This window comes from Mercenaria mercenaria, unplaced genomic scaffold (genome assembly GCF_021730395.1).
Source record: "Mercenaria mercenaria strain notata unplaced genomic scaffold, MADL_Memer_1 contig_1850, whole genome shotgun sequence".
Classification (NCBI taxonomy): Eukaryota; Metazoa; Mollusca; class Bivalvia; order Venerida; family Veneridae; genus Mercenaria; species Mercenaria mercenaria.
The window spans coordinates 12607-32323 of NW_026459861.1; the positions used below are offsets into that span (position 1 = coordinate 12607).

The 19717-nt window shown below is 35.0% G+C and overlaps 3 protein-coding genes across 5 annotated transcripts; 2 read left to right on the forward strand and 1 right to left on the reverse strand.

Annotated features, from left to right (window-relative positions):
• On the forward strand, positions 1 to 945 carry LOC128551940 (uncharacterized). The gene is made up of 2 exons (XM_053532901.1): positions 1 to 123; positions 751 to 945. The coding sequence occupies exons 1-2, from the start codon at positions 1 to 3 to the stop codon at positions 943 to 945; spliced, it is 318 nt and encodes a 105-aa protein (XP_053388876.1).
• Positions 946 to 2634: 1689 nt separating this feature from the next.
• Positions 2635 to 5772, reverse strand: LOC123554527 (uncharacterized). 2 transcript variants are annotated; one of them, XM_045344746.2, is made up of 4 exons: positions 5395 to 5772; positions 4037 to 4073; positions 3750 to 3857; positions 2635 to 3344 (listed from the first exon to the last, which is right to left on the reverse strand). In XM_045344746.2, exons 1-4 carry the CDS (start codon positions 5707 to 5709, stop codon positions 2944 to 2946), a joined length of 861 nt encoding a protein of 286 aa, XP_045200681.1. In that variant the 5' UTR covers positions 5710 to 5772; the 3' UTR covers positions 2635 to 2943. The 2 variants fall into 2 exon arrangements, with proteins under 2 accessions (XP_045200681.1, XP_045200680.1); XM_045344745.2 differs by having other exon boundaries at positions 4001 to 4073.
• Positions 5773 to 9723: 3951 nt separating this feature from the next.
• LOC123554533 (tumor necrosis factor ligand superfamily member 15-like) lies at positions 9724 to 15391 on the forward strand. 2 transcript variants are annotated; one of them, XM_053532906.1, is made up of 4 exons: positions 9724 to 10019; positions 12061 to 12205; positions 12655 to 12735; positions 13097 to 15391. In XM_053532906.1, the coding sequence occupies exons 1-4, from the start codon at positions 9822 to 9824 to the stop codon at positions 13537 to 13539; spliced, it is 867 nt and encodes a 288-aa protein (XP_053388881.1). In that variant the 5' UTR covers positions 9724 to 9821; the 3' UTR covers positions 13540 to 15391. The 2 variants fall into 2 exon arrangements, with proteins under 2 accessions (XP_053388881.1, XP_053388882.1); XM_053532907.1 differs by lacking the exon at positions 12655 to 12735.
• The last annotated feature ends 4326 nt before the right edge of the window (positions 15392 to 19717 follow it).

The window sequence follows — 19717 nt, forward strand, 5'->3', positions numbered from 1 at the left end:
ATGGGAAGGTTTGCTACGGAAATTCTTCTAGATGTCTTCAACCTGAGCTGGAAGGAGGGAAAACTTCCACAGATCTGGAGGGAGGCGATCATGGCACCTATCCTAAAACGTGGAAAGGACAAGGTGGAAGGAAGTAGCCAGCGATCGCCCTATAAAAACAAAGACAAATATCAAACAGGGAATGCCACGTACCAAAATCGCAGCCTCCCCAAAACGAAACCTACAGCACGCAGACGTGCACGCCACAAACACACACACACATACACGTGCACACACACAAAGCCAACACACGCGGACAAAACGAACATACAAAGGAACACACACATACATGCGCACACACACAAAGCCTACACAAGAGGACAAAACGAACAAACACAGGAACACAGTGGGGCACCGCCTTGGAACGGTCAGTGGCAAAAACACCACTGGGGAGCTTAAACCGGTTTATGGTGCACACCCAACCTCACTCTTACCCTCACCATGTTCCAAAGACACAGGACAGTGTAAATAAAAGTAATCCACTCCAGGTGAATCTCTAACACACGTAATGGAGACAAAAAGGCATGGCATGTAAAACACAAAAATGTTAGCGTATAAAAATATAAAAAGCAAACCTTTAGAACCAAACACGTATGTACTCAATGCCTTTTCAGAAGACAGAGCAACAAGAGAAACACCCTTAAGGGCTATAAGTCTCACCAACGCATGAAGTAGTACTTGAAAGCTAATAACATCTTGGCCCATCAACAGGTTTGCTTCAGGTCATTCCGGTCAACAGAGGATCAAACAACACACCTTGCACAAGAAATCGAAAATGCCTTTCAGGCAAAAACGGTTACTCTAGTAACAGGGGTAGACCTTCAGAGAGCATTTGACAAGGTATGGATGGATGTTACTCTGGTGAAACTACAGAGGAACGGTGTTGGAGGCTCCATGTACAGATGAATAAAGTCCTATCTCTTCAACCGAAGGGCTAAAGTGATCCTTGATGTAACCTTTAGTAAGAAGTTTCTACAGAGACATGGAGTTCCCCAAGGAGGAGTACTCTCTCCTGCCCTCTTTCTTCTCTTCATTAACGATCTGGTAGCTGAACTTCCAAGATGAGTCAGAGCTGCTCTCTACGCGGATGATTTGGTGCTTTGGTGCTCGGATGAATATGCAACAACTGCCAAGTACAGGATGCAAGAAGCCACAGGCAGGCTTACAGCATAGGCAGAAGACTGGTGTGTTCAGGTCAACAGTGGGAAGTCCTGCACAACCCAGTAATGCTCGTATATAGGATGAAATATTATACTTAGCTCAAGGAAAATTGTCACAATTCTGGCAAAAATCTGATATCAACTGATGAAGTACATAAAAAAAAACCTCTTGTATTACTTTTAGCTATGACCATACTATGTTACATTTTTGTTTGTTTGTTTTGGGTTTAACGCCGTTTTTCAAACAGTATTTCAGTCATGTAACGGCGGGCAGTTAACCTAACGAGTGTTCCTGGATTCTGTACCAGTACAAACCTGTTCTCCGCAAGTAACTGCCAACTTCCCCACATGAATCAGAGGTGAAGGACTAATTATTTAAGACACAATGTCGTTTATCAAATAGTCACAGAGAACATACGCCCCGCCCGAGGATCGAACTCACGACCCCGCGATCCATAGACCAATGCTCTTACCTACTGAGCTAAGCGGGCGGGCATAGTTTCGAAGATTAAGTAGTGCGCTTGGACTAGTTATTGTTATATTTGAAATCACTGGAGGGGTACCTTATAATGTCTACACTAAATGTTACGGCTAGCTGTGTGCGTGTGTGTGTGGTGCACGCGTCTGCGTGCTGTGGGTTTCGTTTTGAGGAGGCTGCGTTTTTGGTGCGTGGCATTCCCTGTTTGATATTTGTCTTTGTTTTTTACTTGTTTGGTCAGTGATCAACTACGTATCAAATATATGGGTGCATTTGCCATACTTTTGCATAAATGCAGCGCATTATTGAGTCATGCGTATTCTTTATTTGGTACTGGAAAATACAAACCTTGTTAGCAATTGCTAGAGAGATTGCACGGCAGCATCCTAAAGTGAGGCAACTTCAAACAGTTCCCGTTTTATTATACATTGTTAGCTGGAGTGAATTGCACTGTTGGCTACTTCTAAGTCACGCTAGTTTTATAAGAACAGTTTTTTCATGTTAAATATACTTACTGTATGTAATTTATACAAGTACTATTGAAACGAACTGTTGAGGAAAATGATGTACAATTACTGATAGAAACAATTATATACGACTGGTCGTATTCAATTAATGGAATAGTTAGCACATCTGGTACAGGACGGAACGAACTCAAACCTAAGATTTACTGAAATCTTATATCTTATTTTAATGTTCTAAAGTCGTAATATCATTTTAGAGTTAAATTGTTCGTATTTGAATAATGCGGTAATAGTATACTGTACAAAATACCAATTTTCATATTTCAGATTGTTAGTTGTAAACTTTATAGTTCTAATATATGCACCCTTCACTAATGGTCATGTTTGAAAACCTATCATCTTGTTGTCATGAATGAGGTCACAGCTTACAGCGAACATTATTCATGCATTACAAAATAACAAGACCATTTGTAAATAGAAGACAAAATATGTATAAATGATCCACTTTTATTTTTTGTAATTAACGAAGGTATATACAATGTGAATATATACAATTGATATATACATGTATGTGTATCTCAAACAAAATCCTTGAAAACACAACGACATGATAAAGAACTCCAGAGAAAAATTCTGTCCAAATTCCAAGCAAACCTTCTAAAAATGTTTATTGATTCTATAATGACATTTATATAAATTTTAATTGATTTTGTTCATTTAATTGACAATGTATTTTTTTATTCATTTTTGAAAATTATTGCTAAATATGAATGTAAACAACCATGTGATGGTTTCATTTAGTTCACCTGAGCGGCATTATTCCGAATGTATTCCCGAATGAATTTCGAATCAATCGGCTTGCTTCGGACACCTTGACATAAACCACATCACCCTTTGCAATAAAAACATGGCCTCCAACCGCTAAGGATGAAACTGAACTCATTTCAGTTTGCTTATAAACTTGAGATTTATATAAAAGAGTGCGCTCATAACCACGACTCTTGACACAAACCTGTAGCAAAAATCTGTCAGCTCTACCAAAGTGGATTGCAGTGTTTGTTAAATTAATCAGTATGGAAGAATATAGGAAATAGAATCGACTTTCAGGTACTTTGATTTCTCCTTTATGATACACAAGATCTTTGGATATGAATGATCTCTCTCGGTGTTTGTCCCAGTAAATAACATGACTTGACCCTTCGCCTAAAACAGATTCATGTGTTAGTGCATATACTATTTTATCATTGTTTTTCTAATACGTAATGCAAATTCAAAGCTTTTCTTTTTTTTTATGCAAATTAAATATATAATGGTAAAACATTGTAAGCATTTAACTATAGTTAAACCTGTCTGTAAAGACCACCCTTAATGTGTTCTTTGTTGACAGATGGTCTCTTAATACATGTTAAGTTCACACTATCTTAGTATCTTAGTATCTAGTGTTGAATATGGATAGAACATAGTGGCTTTATAGAAGTTACCTTTATCCGGAGGTGATCTGTAGCGCAGACTTGACTGCATTCAGCTTATTTCATTAAATAAAGTATAAGACTGAATACCCGCTTATTGATGCTATACAATTTGAAATTAGATATCAAGATATAGTACCTTTGTAGGTGTGGTGCCGCGACACCTTTCTGAACGAGGCGCTCAGATAGCCGGAGGGTTTTCTCAGACTTTCTTTTCCACATTGTAAATACCTTTCACCCTCCAGTCCTGTATGATAAATACAATTAAAGAAATGCATTTTTTTTTATTACTAACGCAGACAAATAACGAAATAAATTTCATAAACTCTAAAAAGTGTTACTGCCATTACAAATATTAAATATTAATATTAATAATCAAATATATCTTACTTTTATTTGAGAAAAATAAGCAGTTATTCTCAATACCTGATGCAAGTCTTAGTCTTGATTTTCGTTCAACAAACTGTAAAAATAAATATTTAACTACTATGATATACAATATGATAAACATGTCAGTTTCAATGTAAGGATACAAATATACGCACATGTATGTAAAGAAGCAGTTAAAGCGTACCAGAACAAGAAGCACATGTTGTCACGTCAATTTGAAATAATTTTGCAAATACAGTCGAGACTGTTTTAAGAGACCGACTTTGGGAAGCAGCGAAAAAGGTCACATATGACAGGTAGTCTCTTAAAACAGTCTCGCTTAACAGGATGACGCTGGTTTCATATATCTTTCCAATTAAAGTACATGAATATCGGATACTTATATATTGGCCTCTTTTAAGGTAGGAGTGGAAAATGATTAAATACTATTTCTTTAATTGCATATTGATAAAATATAAATTTCAAATAATTTGCATCATTCGTATGATGTTGATAAAACAAATTTAAGCCCATGATCTGGCAAGAAAATTAAAGGGGAGCAGTAAAATATAAATGTTCCATTTGAACTATTTACACACTTCAGGGTTTATGATATTTATAATTTTGTGTACTAATTGTTCATTGACATTTATTCGATTATTGACTGCATCTTTAATCTGTGTTTACTTCGTCGTTTCCTGTTAAATACCGCCATATTTTTGTTTCACCAGGAATAAAGTTAATTTATGCACCGACTCCGAATTTTTCAGCGACTTTATACGCTGGTTTTCCCTAATCGAGCAATTAAAGTGCCTTAACACGCTGTTCTAATGTCAAAACAGTTCTTTTTTATGTTTTTCATCAGCCATTTTTTTGTAAACAAGTAAGTTCTCGTCTCAAACAACTTCACACGAGATAAAGAACGGTAACTCTATCGTGTAAAATCTTGCGAGGGAGCATCTCAAAGTCGCTGAAAACGGTCTAAATATCGATCCGGGAGCCTGATTTCACAGTCGCTTGTCGCGTAAGGCATGGGCTTGCTTAATTCAGACTCGTTTAATAGTAAATTGCGTCCAGATGCATAAAATAGGGTCGCATATGACAGGGAGTCGCTAAATTCAGGGGGTCGTTAAGGCAGTCTCGACTGTAATTGCCTTTTATCTACACCTCTTGCCAATGAAACTATCCCCTCGCAAATCAAGCTCGCTATATAGTAATGAAATACTTCCATAAACACGTATTATAAAGAAACATTTTTAAAGTTTTATCAAAACATCACACATCTACAGTCAAGAAAATATAATATCAAGAATCACAGCTTAATCCTGTCTGGTTTAACGTGTTACATAGCAGTATATTTGAAATGTTTTTGTAATAAAGAGGCATATAGAACACATTGTCACACGTGAAAATACCTTTTCTAAAGGCTCTGTAAGATTTCTATAACTGCAAATATATCGATTTTTGTGCAAGAAATATCGAAACTGTTTTTTCTTCACAATAAAAGTGTCTTGATCGTCATAAGGACTCAATGATAATGCATCACAGAAAAATGGATATTCCTCAAGATTTGTAATAAAATATCCAGAATTGCTGAACTTAGTTTCCTCAACAAAAAAACGAACAACTAGAATGTTTAGGGCAAAAAGCAGACTGCATAAAGTTATTAACACACTTAAAACAGCGTTAAATATTTTCCATTCTGCACAACGTCCATTTTTTGGACGCATTTGTTAGCTTTACTTCTTTAAAATTATTTTGTAAATGATGGTCTGGCTACGCTATCTACAGATATTTACATTGCTAATGTAATTGTATTATCTTCGGCTGAAAATAGATTATAGCCTTAACATAGTTTCGGTATCTGTTTTCAAAAATTGTCCTCTTTAACATTCAAAATAAATAGCATGTCGTGCGTTTCACCAACTTTTATACAAGATTTACAACTAGAGGTAAACTATATTAGGCAATCGCGTTATATGAAGTAATCGGACACATTTTACAAGCAGGAAGTACGATCATTTATGGCGGTATTTTCAAATTTACTCAGACTAATGGACAATTTTATATCATTTATATGTAAATGGTATGGTATGGTAAGAGTAAAATCGTGCACAATGTAACAAAGATTAAATGCACTCGTTCTCTCGCGGAAGAAAACTGCACTCCAAAAGATGTATAATGTCTCCGTTGCATAACTGCATTTTTATACACAGCTAAAAACCTACACCTACATCCCACCCTTTTGTTTACCCCTTACCCCCTTTTGTATATAATTAAAATGTATTTTTGAAGCAAACAGCTTATTTTTGTTGTGAACCTGCTTTGCGATGCATAGCTCTATGGCTCTTTTATCTTGTATATACGTAATCAGAGAGGTAGTGGTCTTCTTGTTCTGTTATGTTTTTATTTTTAAGTGCAGCACAATGTGTACTTGATTAGTTTAAGGTCATTTTTGATACGAGAATAACAACATGTCAGTCCTAATTAATGCCACAGTAAAACAAAAAATCAGATGCTCCATTGAATTCAAGAGATAGACAGAAATTCGGTGTTTATCCAACATATAGTTACTTCAGTAACATGGAGATAGTTGATATATCACATATCTAAATCACGTTTACTTACTTCTTTCCCTGCGACTTTCTACCTTGTTATAAAGCAATGAATTTAATGCTGTCCAGCGAAACTAAAATTTCAAAATGTTGCCTGTGTGTCTTATTAACAATTCTTCTCATGTGCGTGTATTTTATGAAGACAAATTCAATACTTGGATGCACACTCGCTGCCGTCTTCAACCTTATCAAAACAATAAAAATTCAATATTTGAGACGACATCATAAAAACTCGAATTAAATCTTCCCACAAGGCAATTAAATCATTATACCACTTGTGTAATCTAACTGGTTATAATAATCATGTTTTCTTAGTTACGAGCCTCACATAAAGGATATTAAATCATGTTTGATAAAAATACAAGAAAATTAAAAAACTGATTAATACCACGGAAACTATCATGACTTTTCTTAAAAACCGGAAGAAGACTGTTACCTGTTTTTGTCAAAAGAAGCAGATAATATTTACAAATTTTCACAAATACGACATTTATCCGTCATTACTAAGAGAGAAAACAATATTTTCACGAACGCACAGCGTGAATTAAAATATGTAGGTGTCCCTCATTTAAGTGACGAATGAATACCGTATTTGTAAAATTTAAGAATATTTTGACATTATTTTAAGACTCATAAAAGAAAGAAAATACAATTCTAACTTTTTAACATTTCATCAGGTTTGAACTATGATAAATATAACGCCAAATACACTTTTTGTATTTTAAAGCACTTGTATATTTGACTGAAGTTGGGGGGAATTGAATGGTAAAAATACGGTAGAATAACTTCAAACTTTTGCATTTCATTACGACTTGTAATCTTACAATTAATATTATTAAGTGAATTGACCTATTAGTAGATCAATATAGTTATATTCTGTTTTATAATCAATTTTAAATTGAAATGTCGTTAATATGATACCCATTAAAGTATTTAAACATACTAGTAATTCAAGGGCAACAACACGTAAACATTATTTAATATCGGAGAGCAGAAGGTTGTCTTTGATTTTAGCCACCAAAATGGGGAACGTTTTAACTTCGCTCTTTCTTTTTAAATTTGAAAATTGACGTGAATCTGTTATCATTAGTTCTGTATTGTCGACTATTTGCCTTATCATATAATATTGATATTTTGAGCTTGCAAGCTACTGTGATCAAATAAACATTTTCTTTAAACAATGTTTCTGTTGAAAACATTAGTAATTGGCCATGATATTTCTTGAGTGGTTTTGCAAGTGTATTCAAACTTTTTTGTTTTGTTGCACATAAGGCCGTCCAGTAAATGAAGACGACATCTTCTTCTTATCCGCCAGTCCGATTTTGGAATTATTTCAGAGAAATTTTCTTTGGTTACCATGTACCAATCTTGTTTGTTCACCTGCTTGTCGGATTTTCAAATACTTTCATTGAAATTTCCCCTCGGATAACCAACTTTATCTTTGAACATGACACATTAGTTCGTGTTTTATAATCCATTTGACATACAATAGATAAAAGGTAAGGGTAGATTTCTCGGAAGTACAGAGCACCACAAAGTCACGCATCCACAACAAAAAGAAACCGTAACGAAAAATTATTATAGAGTATATTAGGATTACTTCAAAAATCCAACAAGTACATTTTAATATTATGCAAAATATAAAAAAGGAGAAGGGGTAAGGGGTAGAAGCGGTGTGTGTTTGTGATGGTGGTGGGGTGGGGGGGGGCGGGGAAGGCGAAGGGGGATGAAGAGGACAGTGTAATGTTACTGACATTTAATTTTGCTATCAAAAACGATTCTTCTTAGGTATACTTGCATCACGTCTACTATTAAAAAGAAGGTCCTAAAACTATTTAGTTGAGAAACTTTTTTTATTTGGTTATACAACATAAACTGTGCATTTAAGTTTAGATAAATCTTGTGTATGCTTAAACTGTGAGAAGAATCTCAGGGCAGTGTTAGACTCAAGTTGGGACATCGGAAAATAGGCGAACTCTATCTGCCGGACTCACCTCAGGCGGTCCCTTATCAATGATATTATCATTTTAATACCAGATTTATCTTGCACTTTCTTGTTAATGTATGCAAATACCTTTGGGGTTACTATTTGTTTTTTTTATGAAAGTGCTAAGTCGATGCGTGGCGTAGATAGGTCAATTACAATAACCTCTGTATAATTGGTATACATATATACCGACCACTACAGCTGGTTTGACATGTATTATTATCAAATATCTTACAAATGTCAGTGTAAGCATAGAACGATATCTTGGTGATAACATGTCTGCATTGCAACAAAATCGAAGTATTCCATCACAAAAATGTATTCATTCTACGTCTTCTGAGTGTACAAATGAAATACGTTTTGGGGCTTGAAAACGGTAACAGAAACAAAATAACGTAATCGGCGTGCCTTATCCAAAAGACCATTTAATTTAGTAATTTTTAAGATTGATAAAATAGCAATAGCGAGCTAGTAGAGCAATGATCTGTGACTTCTATATGTAGTGATACAAGGGAAACAAACAGTACACATTTAAGTTTACCAAAGAGTGGAAGATTATCTTAATAACCTATCAAAACGTATTAAAGACTTGTCTGACAAATATTGTTTGTAGCATAATAACATGAGCTCAGTGCTCTTATTCCATAACTAAAGTTCTATAAGGACTTGCATAAAGGCTAACAAATTCAATGATTTTTCAGCTTACATTAGTTTGTAAATAGCATATCAACAAAAGCATTGCTCCAAAAATAATGCCTTTTCATTTACACGTGTTTCCGTTTTGGGGTGAAAATTAAATTACACTACATATATTGTAAAAAGGCACATTAATTTTCATTAAACAATATAGTTGATTTCTGACATATATAATATTCAATTGACATTAACTACTATTTTATCTCCCCCTTTGTCTTCATTCAGCAAGGTACAATGCTCTCCTAAGTTGTTAATAATATGATACATTTCAAGAATAAGAACCTTTTGCTTGAATTGCAAAATTTAAGAATGGAGTTATGTTTATATCAACATAAATATTTCGCCTAAATTCGCGCGTGCAAACATATAACATTACCAAGCTATTAATAGAAAATTGGAAATTCCCCGTATAAAACCGAATCTCAAAACTATAAAGTCTCGATTTATTTAAACGCCGCATACACTAAAGTTTAGGCGAGCGGGCATAAACTTTAATAGTGTTAGTAAAGTTGAAACGATATTTCGCAAGATTTTATTCGTAGAGATGGATAATAGGCTGAAGTTACCGGTTATCGCTGTACTTGTCAGTGTCTTTGTATGTCTAGTTACAGTTTTGGCACTGTTGTGGACCATGCCCGAATTGCCAACTGCCATGGGACAGGATCAGATATGTTTGCCAAATAAGGCTGGATATCTTAATTGTGGCTTCACGGCTGATCTGTTGCACGACTATTTAGAGAGGGTAAATACTTTTTTGCTTTAGATTTACGACAACTAATATTTTTATTATCATATCAGCATAATAACGAATGAATTAGTTCCAGTCTATTATTTCTTGATGTTCATGAGGAACACTATATTTTCTCTTATTGTTTTAAGATTCGCAACACTAGATGATAATATATCCAAATATTTCATGAAGAAATCAAAACAAGTTTGTTTAAACTAAATACTCTGTTTGTATCTACGTGCAAAGCGTAATTCTCCTACATTGTTAGAATATTTTATATTATAATTATATTTAAAGCGACTGAGCAAAGTTACACAAGTAGTAAGTTTAATAAAAGTAAAGGCGAATTTTCTTGAATTTTGATTTTACTAGGATAGTTGTGGAGTTAAGTGTTGTCGATGCTCCGTTTTTTTTTATTCAATATTAATATATGTTTAAGGCCTAAAAAAATTCTTTGTTTCCGGTAACATGCTAAAAACGATTAGGGTAGGTAGGTCGGAAACATTTTTTTTTTGGATTTTTTTTTATTAAAGGAGACTTTTCGGAAATAATTTTTGTGTCAAAAAATTAATTCAAATAAGGGGGTTATGCCTTTAGAGCATCAGGAAGTTGATTTCTAACATCAATGACCATGTTTAAAGCATAAGAAGTGCAGTTTTGCAACTTTTTGTTAGAAAGTTGAAAAACATATTCACCAAGGCCATAAAAACATTGAGGGTCGGGCCAAAAATTTAGGGTAGGTCGGGATACCGGAAACAAACAAATTTTTTTACGCCTAAACATAGAATTCCGCTTTAGTCGGTGCTAAGGTGAGTCAGACGGTTTTCTAGCGGACTCTTTCCACTTATATACAATTTATTGTTGTTACACTTTTTTCGTTTCGAATCATATTATATACAATACCATTCCGAATAGCCGGGACCTTTACTAAAGTGCAAGAATTATATAAGCTTTGTAATTTTAAACCCTACTTTATGTAAGCTTTTATTTTAGTTAAAATATTATTAGTTTTTTTCTCAGATAATACTGTGATAATGTTTTTCTCGAGTGATGGTTAAATAAATATTTATTTCAATCTTGCGTTCCATGAAAAACATTTCTTTGTAATTTATGTATGTTATTCGTGTGAAGAACGATAATTTTGCAAACTAAGTCTAAGCGCTTACGAGTCAATTTTATCACTAGTGAGGAGATGATAAGGTAGCAGGGTACATTTCAAAATTGCCCCCATCAATATTTGTTATAATTAGAACTTCGTGATTTGGTATGTCTGAAAATTAAGGTGAGAAATAATGATTATTAATTCTTTAGAAAATTTAAACAGCTGATACATGTAAAATTTTGATGTAAGTTGTAAAACTAACTGCTGCTAGCTTTGTATGAATCGGTGAGTCACCTTGGCGCGGGAAATTCAAATAATGGAAGGGTTCCGTGCTTGTTGATTGATACTCAGGAACGTTTTCGCTATTTTGTGAAAAACAAAAAAAAAACAAAAAAAAAACAAAAAAAAAAACAAGCTGGATGGGCCCCCAGTCCGTTTAAATCCTGTAGTTCAGTAGGGAGTATTAAATTGAGAAATGCAATAAAATTGGGCATTGTTCTTGCAGCGGGATCACTGCAGGCTGTTCAGAAAGTGCAAGATTGATGATTTTTGCATGCTATTTTTAATGGAATATGTAAAACTTTCGTTTTGATAACTTTCTGTATTCTTGTATGAAAGTCCTGATCTTACCATTAATTAAAAGCACAAAACATGCACCAAATTTATAAAATGGCCACTCTGATTCTGCTCATTAGGGAAGTGCAATCTTGCGACTCACTACTTGTAAGCCTGGCCGTGCCCAAAATTTTCGAATCTAAATGTACCCTGCTACCTAAAGCTACAAACACTTCATTTATTCTCATGTGGCCTATATTTACAGTATGATTTTAACTTTTGAAACGTTAGCTAGTATTTAGAATGCTTGTTTTGAGTTAAACGCATTTTTCAACAGTATTCATGTTATATTTGCTAGCAGGCGTCATTTTTCGTCGTCTTGCATGTGTTTTCTAGGTCGTCACAAAGGTGTATGACGAAATAGATACACATGAGCAAACGAGGCGGCGGGAGACGTGTAAAAAGGCAAAACGACAATGTGGAAACATGAAGCCAGCTGCAAAACTCACTGGGACGAAACAGACGGGCACATTAAACAAAAGTACAACATGTTATATTTTTCAATTAAGTTTGCTTCTATTAAATCTTGTACAACTTTTCGTACCCGTATAGTTTTTATTACTTTAAATGTACAAACCAGTGATACAACACTGTCGGGGACCTAAAGGTATGAACACTTATTACATATTTCAAAGAATGGCTCCAATTATTTAGATAACTTACTAATAATTTACTAATATGTATTTAAAAACAGATAATCGTAAATATTTACCATAATGTAAAATAGGTGTGTTTGCCTTTGCCTTTGTATTATATTTGATTTTATATTAAATAGACAGAACAAAATTAAAGTCACATACTTATAATTTTAATTCTTACTTTATGATGCAATCTGTCAAAATAATTCTGATGATCATATCACTGAGCGTTTAAGAACGTACAAATATGACATTAAACTGTATATTTAAGCAGAACGTCTTTTTATCATAGGAGATATTGATGTTGACATGAATCCTGCTACAGTAAAACACCATGACAGAAAACTATACGACAACAGCGGGTTTGAAAACAGTATGCGGTACCGGGATGATAATTTGGTTGTTGTACTAACAGATGGCACATAATGTGAAATAATTATTATTGCGCCTGTTCCAATCAGCACAAAAATTCCTGTTACTTTATCTTTAAAAGTTGACAGCCGTGACTTCATGACCCTTACAAATTTGTCATTATGGTCAAAACCAATAATTTTGTATTATTTTACATTGTTATTTATGCTTTCTTTGATTTTGAGCCTTGTTATCTATCAATAGCTAGTCAAATGTGAAATGGCAATATATCTACATTTGTATTAAACATAGTATCATTTATTTAATATCTAAGATAAGAAAGGAATAGTATGACCTTTAATTGTACGCATTTTCTTTTACAGATGACATTGAATCTGACATGACAACCGTAAGAGAATGGCGTCATGGCAAAGAACTATACGAAACCAGCGGGTTAGATGGAAACGGCATCCGATACCGAAACGGGCGCTTAGTCGTTCCTGTTGACGGCACATATTTTGTCCATTCTTTTTTTGAGTTACTGGAGCCGTGTGACCCTTCAACTGGCAGACCGAATGTCAAGGATCCTACAAAACCTATCAAACATGGCGTATTTAAATTTAATATATTCGATAAAGAGGAAATAGAGGTAGTATCAAATGTTCAACCGCATGCCGTTTCACAGAGCAACCATTTCAACTTGTACAATAGCTATGTGTCTTCTTTAGTTGAATTAAAGGCTGGCGATGAACTATCAGTAAAAATTAGTAACATAACATATCTTAAGTACACGCCAGATAATTATTTCGGGGTACATTTGATTTAGCTAATAGATGTTCTTCATCTCATTGTTATATTCTACATAACTTTGGGGAAGGGCTTACCGCTAGTCGTTGTGATGCAAACAATTTTTTAACTATGAATATACTTATAAGCTATGATTAGATTCACACAGGCCCTTCCATTCTAAAAGAAGCATAGATATTGAATTATCACAATGCTAAAAGCTCACTGGGCACATGTAATTCTAATTTTCTCCTCCTGTCAGAAGACGTTAAACTCTAGAGGAAGTATGTTCTTTCATTTCAAGTACTCGTGGTTTATTAAAGAAACACCATTCTATTAGATCTACATGTAAAGTCTCTAATGACATAAAGGTAGCGTCAGTTTTGTTGATTTCTAACTATTTACACATATCTCAAAAACCAGCACGGACCTTTACATTATAATTATTTTGTAATATACTCCCTGTGAGAAATTTCATTAAAATCTAAATTGTAGAAAATATTCTATTTGCAAAAATTGTTAACAATTGTTGTTTTCCAAGCAAGAAAAAAGCCCAAACTTTTCTAATCAGTTTCGCACAAAGCATTTCTTTTGTATTTGCTAAACTGTGAATATTTGGGGGAATCGGGTGTACTCAAACACATTCTAACATGACTAGATTTGATTTCCAGTTAAACAAAGAAGAACATCAAGCTCTGTATATTCTGCGATAAACAACGGTTGACGCGCGGACCGGTAAGAGAGCATTATGACGTCAATTATGACGTCAAATAGCCGCATGACGTCCGCTACATTACTCCTGGCATAAATGAAGTCCAGCATAATATTTATTAAATTATATCAATGAGCATGTCAGAATGAAAACAATCAATGCCTTCTTGTGATTTATCGTCTAATTTACCACGGTTCATCGTTCAAATGCTTCAGTATTTAACCATCGATTCCTACGCATCTGAACTCGGAACCGTGGTAAACCAGACGATAAACAACTCGAAGGTCTTGATTATTTGTTAATTATAGAAGAGTTTCATTCATACACAGAACTTAGTTACAAATGATAATAAAAATGTTGTAATATTTGAACTCGGAAATGGTTATAGTTTCAAACATAAGGTAGAATATTTTCCTATACCCCTAGCATATAAGAGTTATGCCGTTAGAAAATTGTTCTGTAGGTTATTGATCTTATAAAAAAGAAAGCGATATTTTGTGTGTTAAGAATTTGATATTTTTTTTACGTTATGCATTCTACCGACGTCAATGCCAAATGATAAAAAGGTAATCGAAAAGAAAAGAAATGCAGTTGAAATACACCCTATGAAAATTTATTTTACATTTGGTCAGTTTAAAGGAGTAAGTACTTGTATAATACACAAACACTATTAATAAAAGTGCGTCTAATATTCTTTGATTAAACACGGGTTGTCATGAATTCAAAACTTTAATAAAGAACCCAATGCACTACAAAAATGAAGGATCTTAATTTACAACGCCAGTGTGACGAATATTTGTCATAAAATACAGAAGTACGCACACTTTTTACCATCCAGGCTAATCTGTAACAAATCGGATCATGTCACAATGCATGTCACGGAAAATCGATAAATTTCACTAACGTAGAACTCTCAATTTGTGACATGTGTCGTCTGTGTGGGAATTGGAAAACCAAGATACAACATATCAGCTCTTATTTTCGAACATTAATTTCAAATTTAATCGAATACCATCGCTTTTATGACGCTCAGGACAGTCTAGAAATACAGCATATTCCTTGACAAATATGTACTTGTTTGTATGTGTCCGTTGTGTTTTCAGAGTCTTATATTATGTTATGTGTTTTTGTGTATATGTTATGAAGATTGTATTTTGCAGTAAATAAAGTTTTAAGTAAACCCGTCTTGTTTTTTAAACACCAAGGTGAAGAAGAAGAGATTTTGAGAAAAAAAAACCTACTTAAATGACCTCATGCGTTTGTTATGGTCTTCTTCACCCAAGTAATTAGACTAACACCCGTATTTACTTTAATAGTTATAATTATGTAGATTATAACAAAGACAGACATGTCCGAGAATTTCCCATCTTGCAAAAGCCCCATAAGTTACACTCAAACGTAGAAGTTCCTTAAAGCAAAAAGAAAAAAGTTAATGATTCGTCCCTGTCCTTACATTACACTTATACATTGTGGTTTAATACATCACATTTAGTAATTTATTCAGTTATATCTTGTTATACTTTGGTGGCTGAGATAATATGTTGCACAGTTGCAAATAAGATATGATTTAGTGTTTCAATGTGAATGAAATGCTGTTACACAGTCTTGTTAAATTACTGCTGTTTTTCATACAAATGAATGAAAACAGAAGGACAGGAAATATAATGTTAGCAGTTATAATGCATCCCCTCTGACATTAAACATTTGAGCGAAGCAGGCAATGTCGCTAGCATGAAAGCTTTTATGATGGCAACTATTCCGCTTCGAATGATTTCAGTTGTGAAGATGACATGTAAGTTGTAAGCTGGGGAAGGCAATGAGATGCAGTATCGAATTTCTGCCTAGTTTATCTTGCAATTAAAATGTATCCCATCTATAACATTAAATCGTTTGAGCGAAGCGTCTGAAAGCTTCTATGATTGACACTATAAGGAGAACTTCGAATGATATATTAATATGATTTGTGCATATGACATGGGAGTTTTAAGTTGAGGAAGAAAATGGGACGCATACAAACTTTGAGTTTCTGCCCAGTCGAAAGTTTCCATTGCTGGAATGACTCGTCTTACACAGCGGCGCATAGAACTATCGCACATACACTTTACTTAAAACTTGGTTCATCATTGTGTCATATCACCTGTGGTGGTACTTACAAGAACTTGGCGAAATTGTAAAAAATAGCGTGACTCAAACTGGTTAAAATATCCATTTTCCACTGTAACGAACTCGTGATTTAATCATTCCGTCCATATTTCGTAAACAGATAAAATAGGGAAATATTTCTTAAACAGTACTATGAACATTTGATGAATACATGTATCTCGTATATATAAGCCATTCAAACGCGTGTTTGTCATGGTATGATTATTGTGGAATGTAACCTGATCCTATACGTACTGTAAAGATTATACATTAAATAGGTTTATACAACAAACTTGGTTAGTAGAGCGAAGACGTTTTGTGTAAATAGAAGCAAATCACGCTGCATACGGAAGTTGTTATCGATATTATCAATTCTCCATACTGATTATAAACCGATATACTAGTAGGCATTTTTAGTCTATCGCGATGACGAGTTGTATACCGGATTAAGGACGTATTTACCTGTTTACCTGTGTAAGGGGACATCTCAAAGTATTAAAGTGATATAACGTGTTGTAAGAGTAACATTAACATAACACAACATATATTTTATTTGGCATTAAACTGCAATTGCACATTTATAGAGCTTTACTGGAAATGTCGTCCTACTTCTTCGACATTTCGAATTTAATAAGTCGAAAATTGGATTTTCTCATATCTAATAATCAGAATTTCGACCTAGTATCTCGAGATTTTGTGTAAACAATTCTATGATAAAACTGATTGAGATAACAGGCATTGCAAGTTCCTTTTCCAGAATACGCACTGTCCACGCAAAAAGCCACTTATGTAGCCATATGGTGACCGCCCGGTACTTTGGTCGTAGTGTAACAAGTTGAAAATACTCTACCCTACTACAGTAGTTTTTATTTGAAAGCCATATGGCTGATCGACAGACAGTCTGTATTTTCTTTTTTTCTTTTTGGAGTCACATGACAGGCCGATGTCAGTCGCAGGTTATATGCTCAAACCCATGCTAAATATTTCGTATCATGCGCAGACCGTATATCATTTCCGTATTCGCACATAAGGAAGGTGGAATCACTGTTAGTGTATATAATTGTATTTTTTACTACCATTCTTTTTGTATGGTGTTTGCTTTGTCGCAGCGATATAACAACAAACGTTATATACATCGTTATGGCGTCCAATCAAATGTCGCCTCTCCGAACGTCTCGTCCCGCCAAAAGTTTCCCGCTGAATGTTGCCCCACTAAACGTCGCCCCGCCAAACGTCGTTATAGCGCTCCGTCGACTGTCACCCCGCCGAATGTCTCACTGCCCAACGTCGCCCTACCAAACATCGCCCCGCCTGACTTCAGGGTATGTGTTTGCATAGCACTAGCCGTATCATTGAGGAAGTCAAAAAGATTTCTCAACGAGTATTAAAGTTACTGCTCGGATAATACTAGCCATAAGTTTTGCCATACCTACTCACTAAAGTGTAGCATTGACCTTTCGGAGAGGGATCTAGTGCTCGAACGACAATTCATCTCGCCGAGGTAAGCTTAAGATGCTTTTGCAATGTTAGACAAATTTAAAATCTCGATAAAGATAAGACGGTCGGACGGACAAACGCGCGTACGCACGCATATTACCCTCTATCTATATTACAAGAAAATTCGTGTAATGTAAGATCGTGGGATGGAAGGTTTGGTGAGGGGAATGGTGGTGAGATTCAGCAATACTCTTTTGTTACATTTCATAAAGGACATACACATATTCCATCAAAACTTAAATCTTACAGTCTGTTATTTCCAATTTAATTAATACTATCATGTCATTCCGGAAAGCGGAATGGACGACATTTGGCGGTCCGACGTTCGGCGGAGCGCCATACCGACGTTTGTCGGGATGACATCTGTAGGGCGACATTCGGTTGTGCGACGTTTGGTAGGGCACCATAAAGATGTTCGGCAGGGCGACATTTTGCGTGGCGACTTCCGACAGGCGCCATAACGACGTTAATCGTTGTATCGCTACAACAGATTGAAATGTCACAAATCAGCCACCGTATTTCATTTCAAGTCATTTTTTTTTTCGATTTATAAATATAACTAGATGCCCACGGGCAACATGTCGAGCCCATCAGCTGTCAAAAGGACTGGGAGTTGCGCACGATTCTCTGTCTCAGTGAGGCTAACATTTATGCCAAATAAAAAAAAGATTGCAAAAAGTTACAATATAAGTTATTTGTAGTAACAACAAAGGGAAGTAAAAAAAAAATCCAAGTCCACACAAAGATCATTACCAGTAGAGATAGGTCAAAACACGCCTCAGAATTGGATGTAACATGCATGTTGTACTACAGAAGTGGTCTTGATTTTTCCCTACGACCAGTAATAAAAAAGTTACAATATAAGCTATTTATAGTAACAACAAAGGGAAGTAATTCTAGGTTCTTGCGCATGACACTCCATCTCAGGATGGTGAATAATTGTGCCAAGTTACATCAAAATCCCTCTATTCATGAAGAAGAAATGCTCCGCACAAAGTCATTCTTGTATCTGACCTTTGACCTCTCAGTGTGACCTTAGACCTAAGGACCTGCTTCTTGCGCATGACACTCTGTCTCATGGTGGTAAACATTTGTACCAAGTTACTTAAAAGTCCCTCCATGCATGAAGAAGAAATGCTGCGGACAAAGTCATTCTTGTATCCTTTGACCTCTAAGTGTGACCTTGACCTTAGACCTAGGGACCTGATTCTTGTGCATGACACTCCGTCTCATGATGGTGAACAATTGTGCTTAGTTACATCAAAATCCCTCCATGCATGAAGAAGAAATGCTCCGGACAAAGTCATTATTGAATTTGAACTTTGACCTCTAAGTGTGACCTTGACCTTTGAGATAGGAACCTGGGATATGCACATGACACTCCGTCTCACTAAGGTTAACATTCGTGCCAAATATAAACAAGACTGCTACATGGATGTCAAAGTTATGGTCCGGACAAACAAATCCGGACGCACGCACGCACGCACTGACGGACGGAGGCAAACACGCACATACACCGAACAGTCATTTGGACAACTACGTTTCGCTTCCGCAAGCGGGCTCGACAAAAATCCTTAAATGTCGATAATAATACCAACAACTGAAGTCATTTAAACATACAGTTGTTCTTATAGGCACCCTACAAACAGTGAACATAACATGTGTCACCTAAATGTTTTCAGATACGAACGATTAAAATAAGTAAAATAATGCTGTATTTTCAATTAGATATAGTAACAAATCTATCTGATTTATTTTCTAAACCAATGTATAATGATCCTTGGAAATAAATAATCGCTTGCTATAGCCCTGTATCTTTACATGCATATACTTAAATGCATTTGAGAAAACCCCCAATATTAAATCG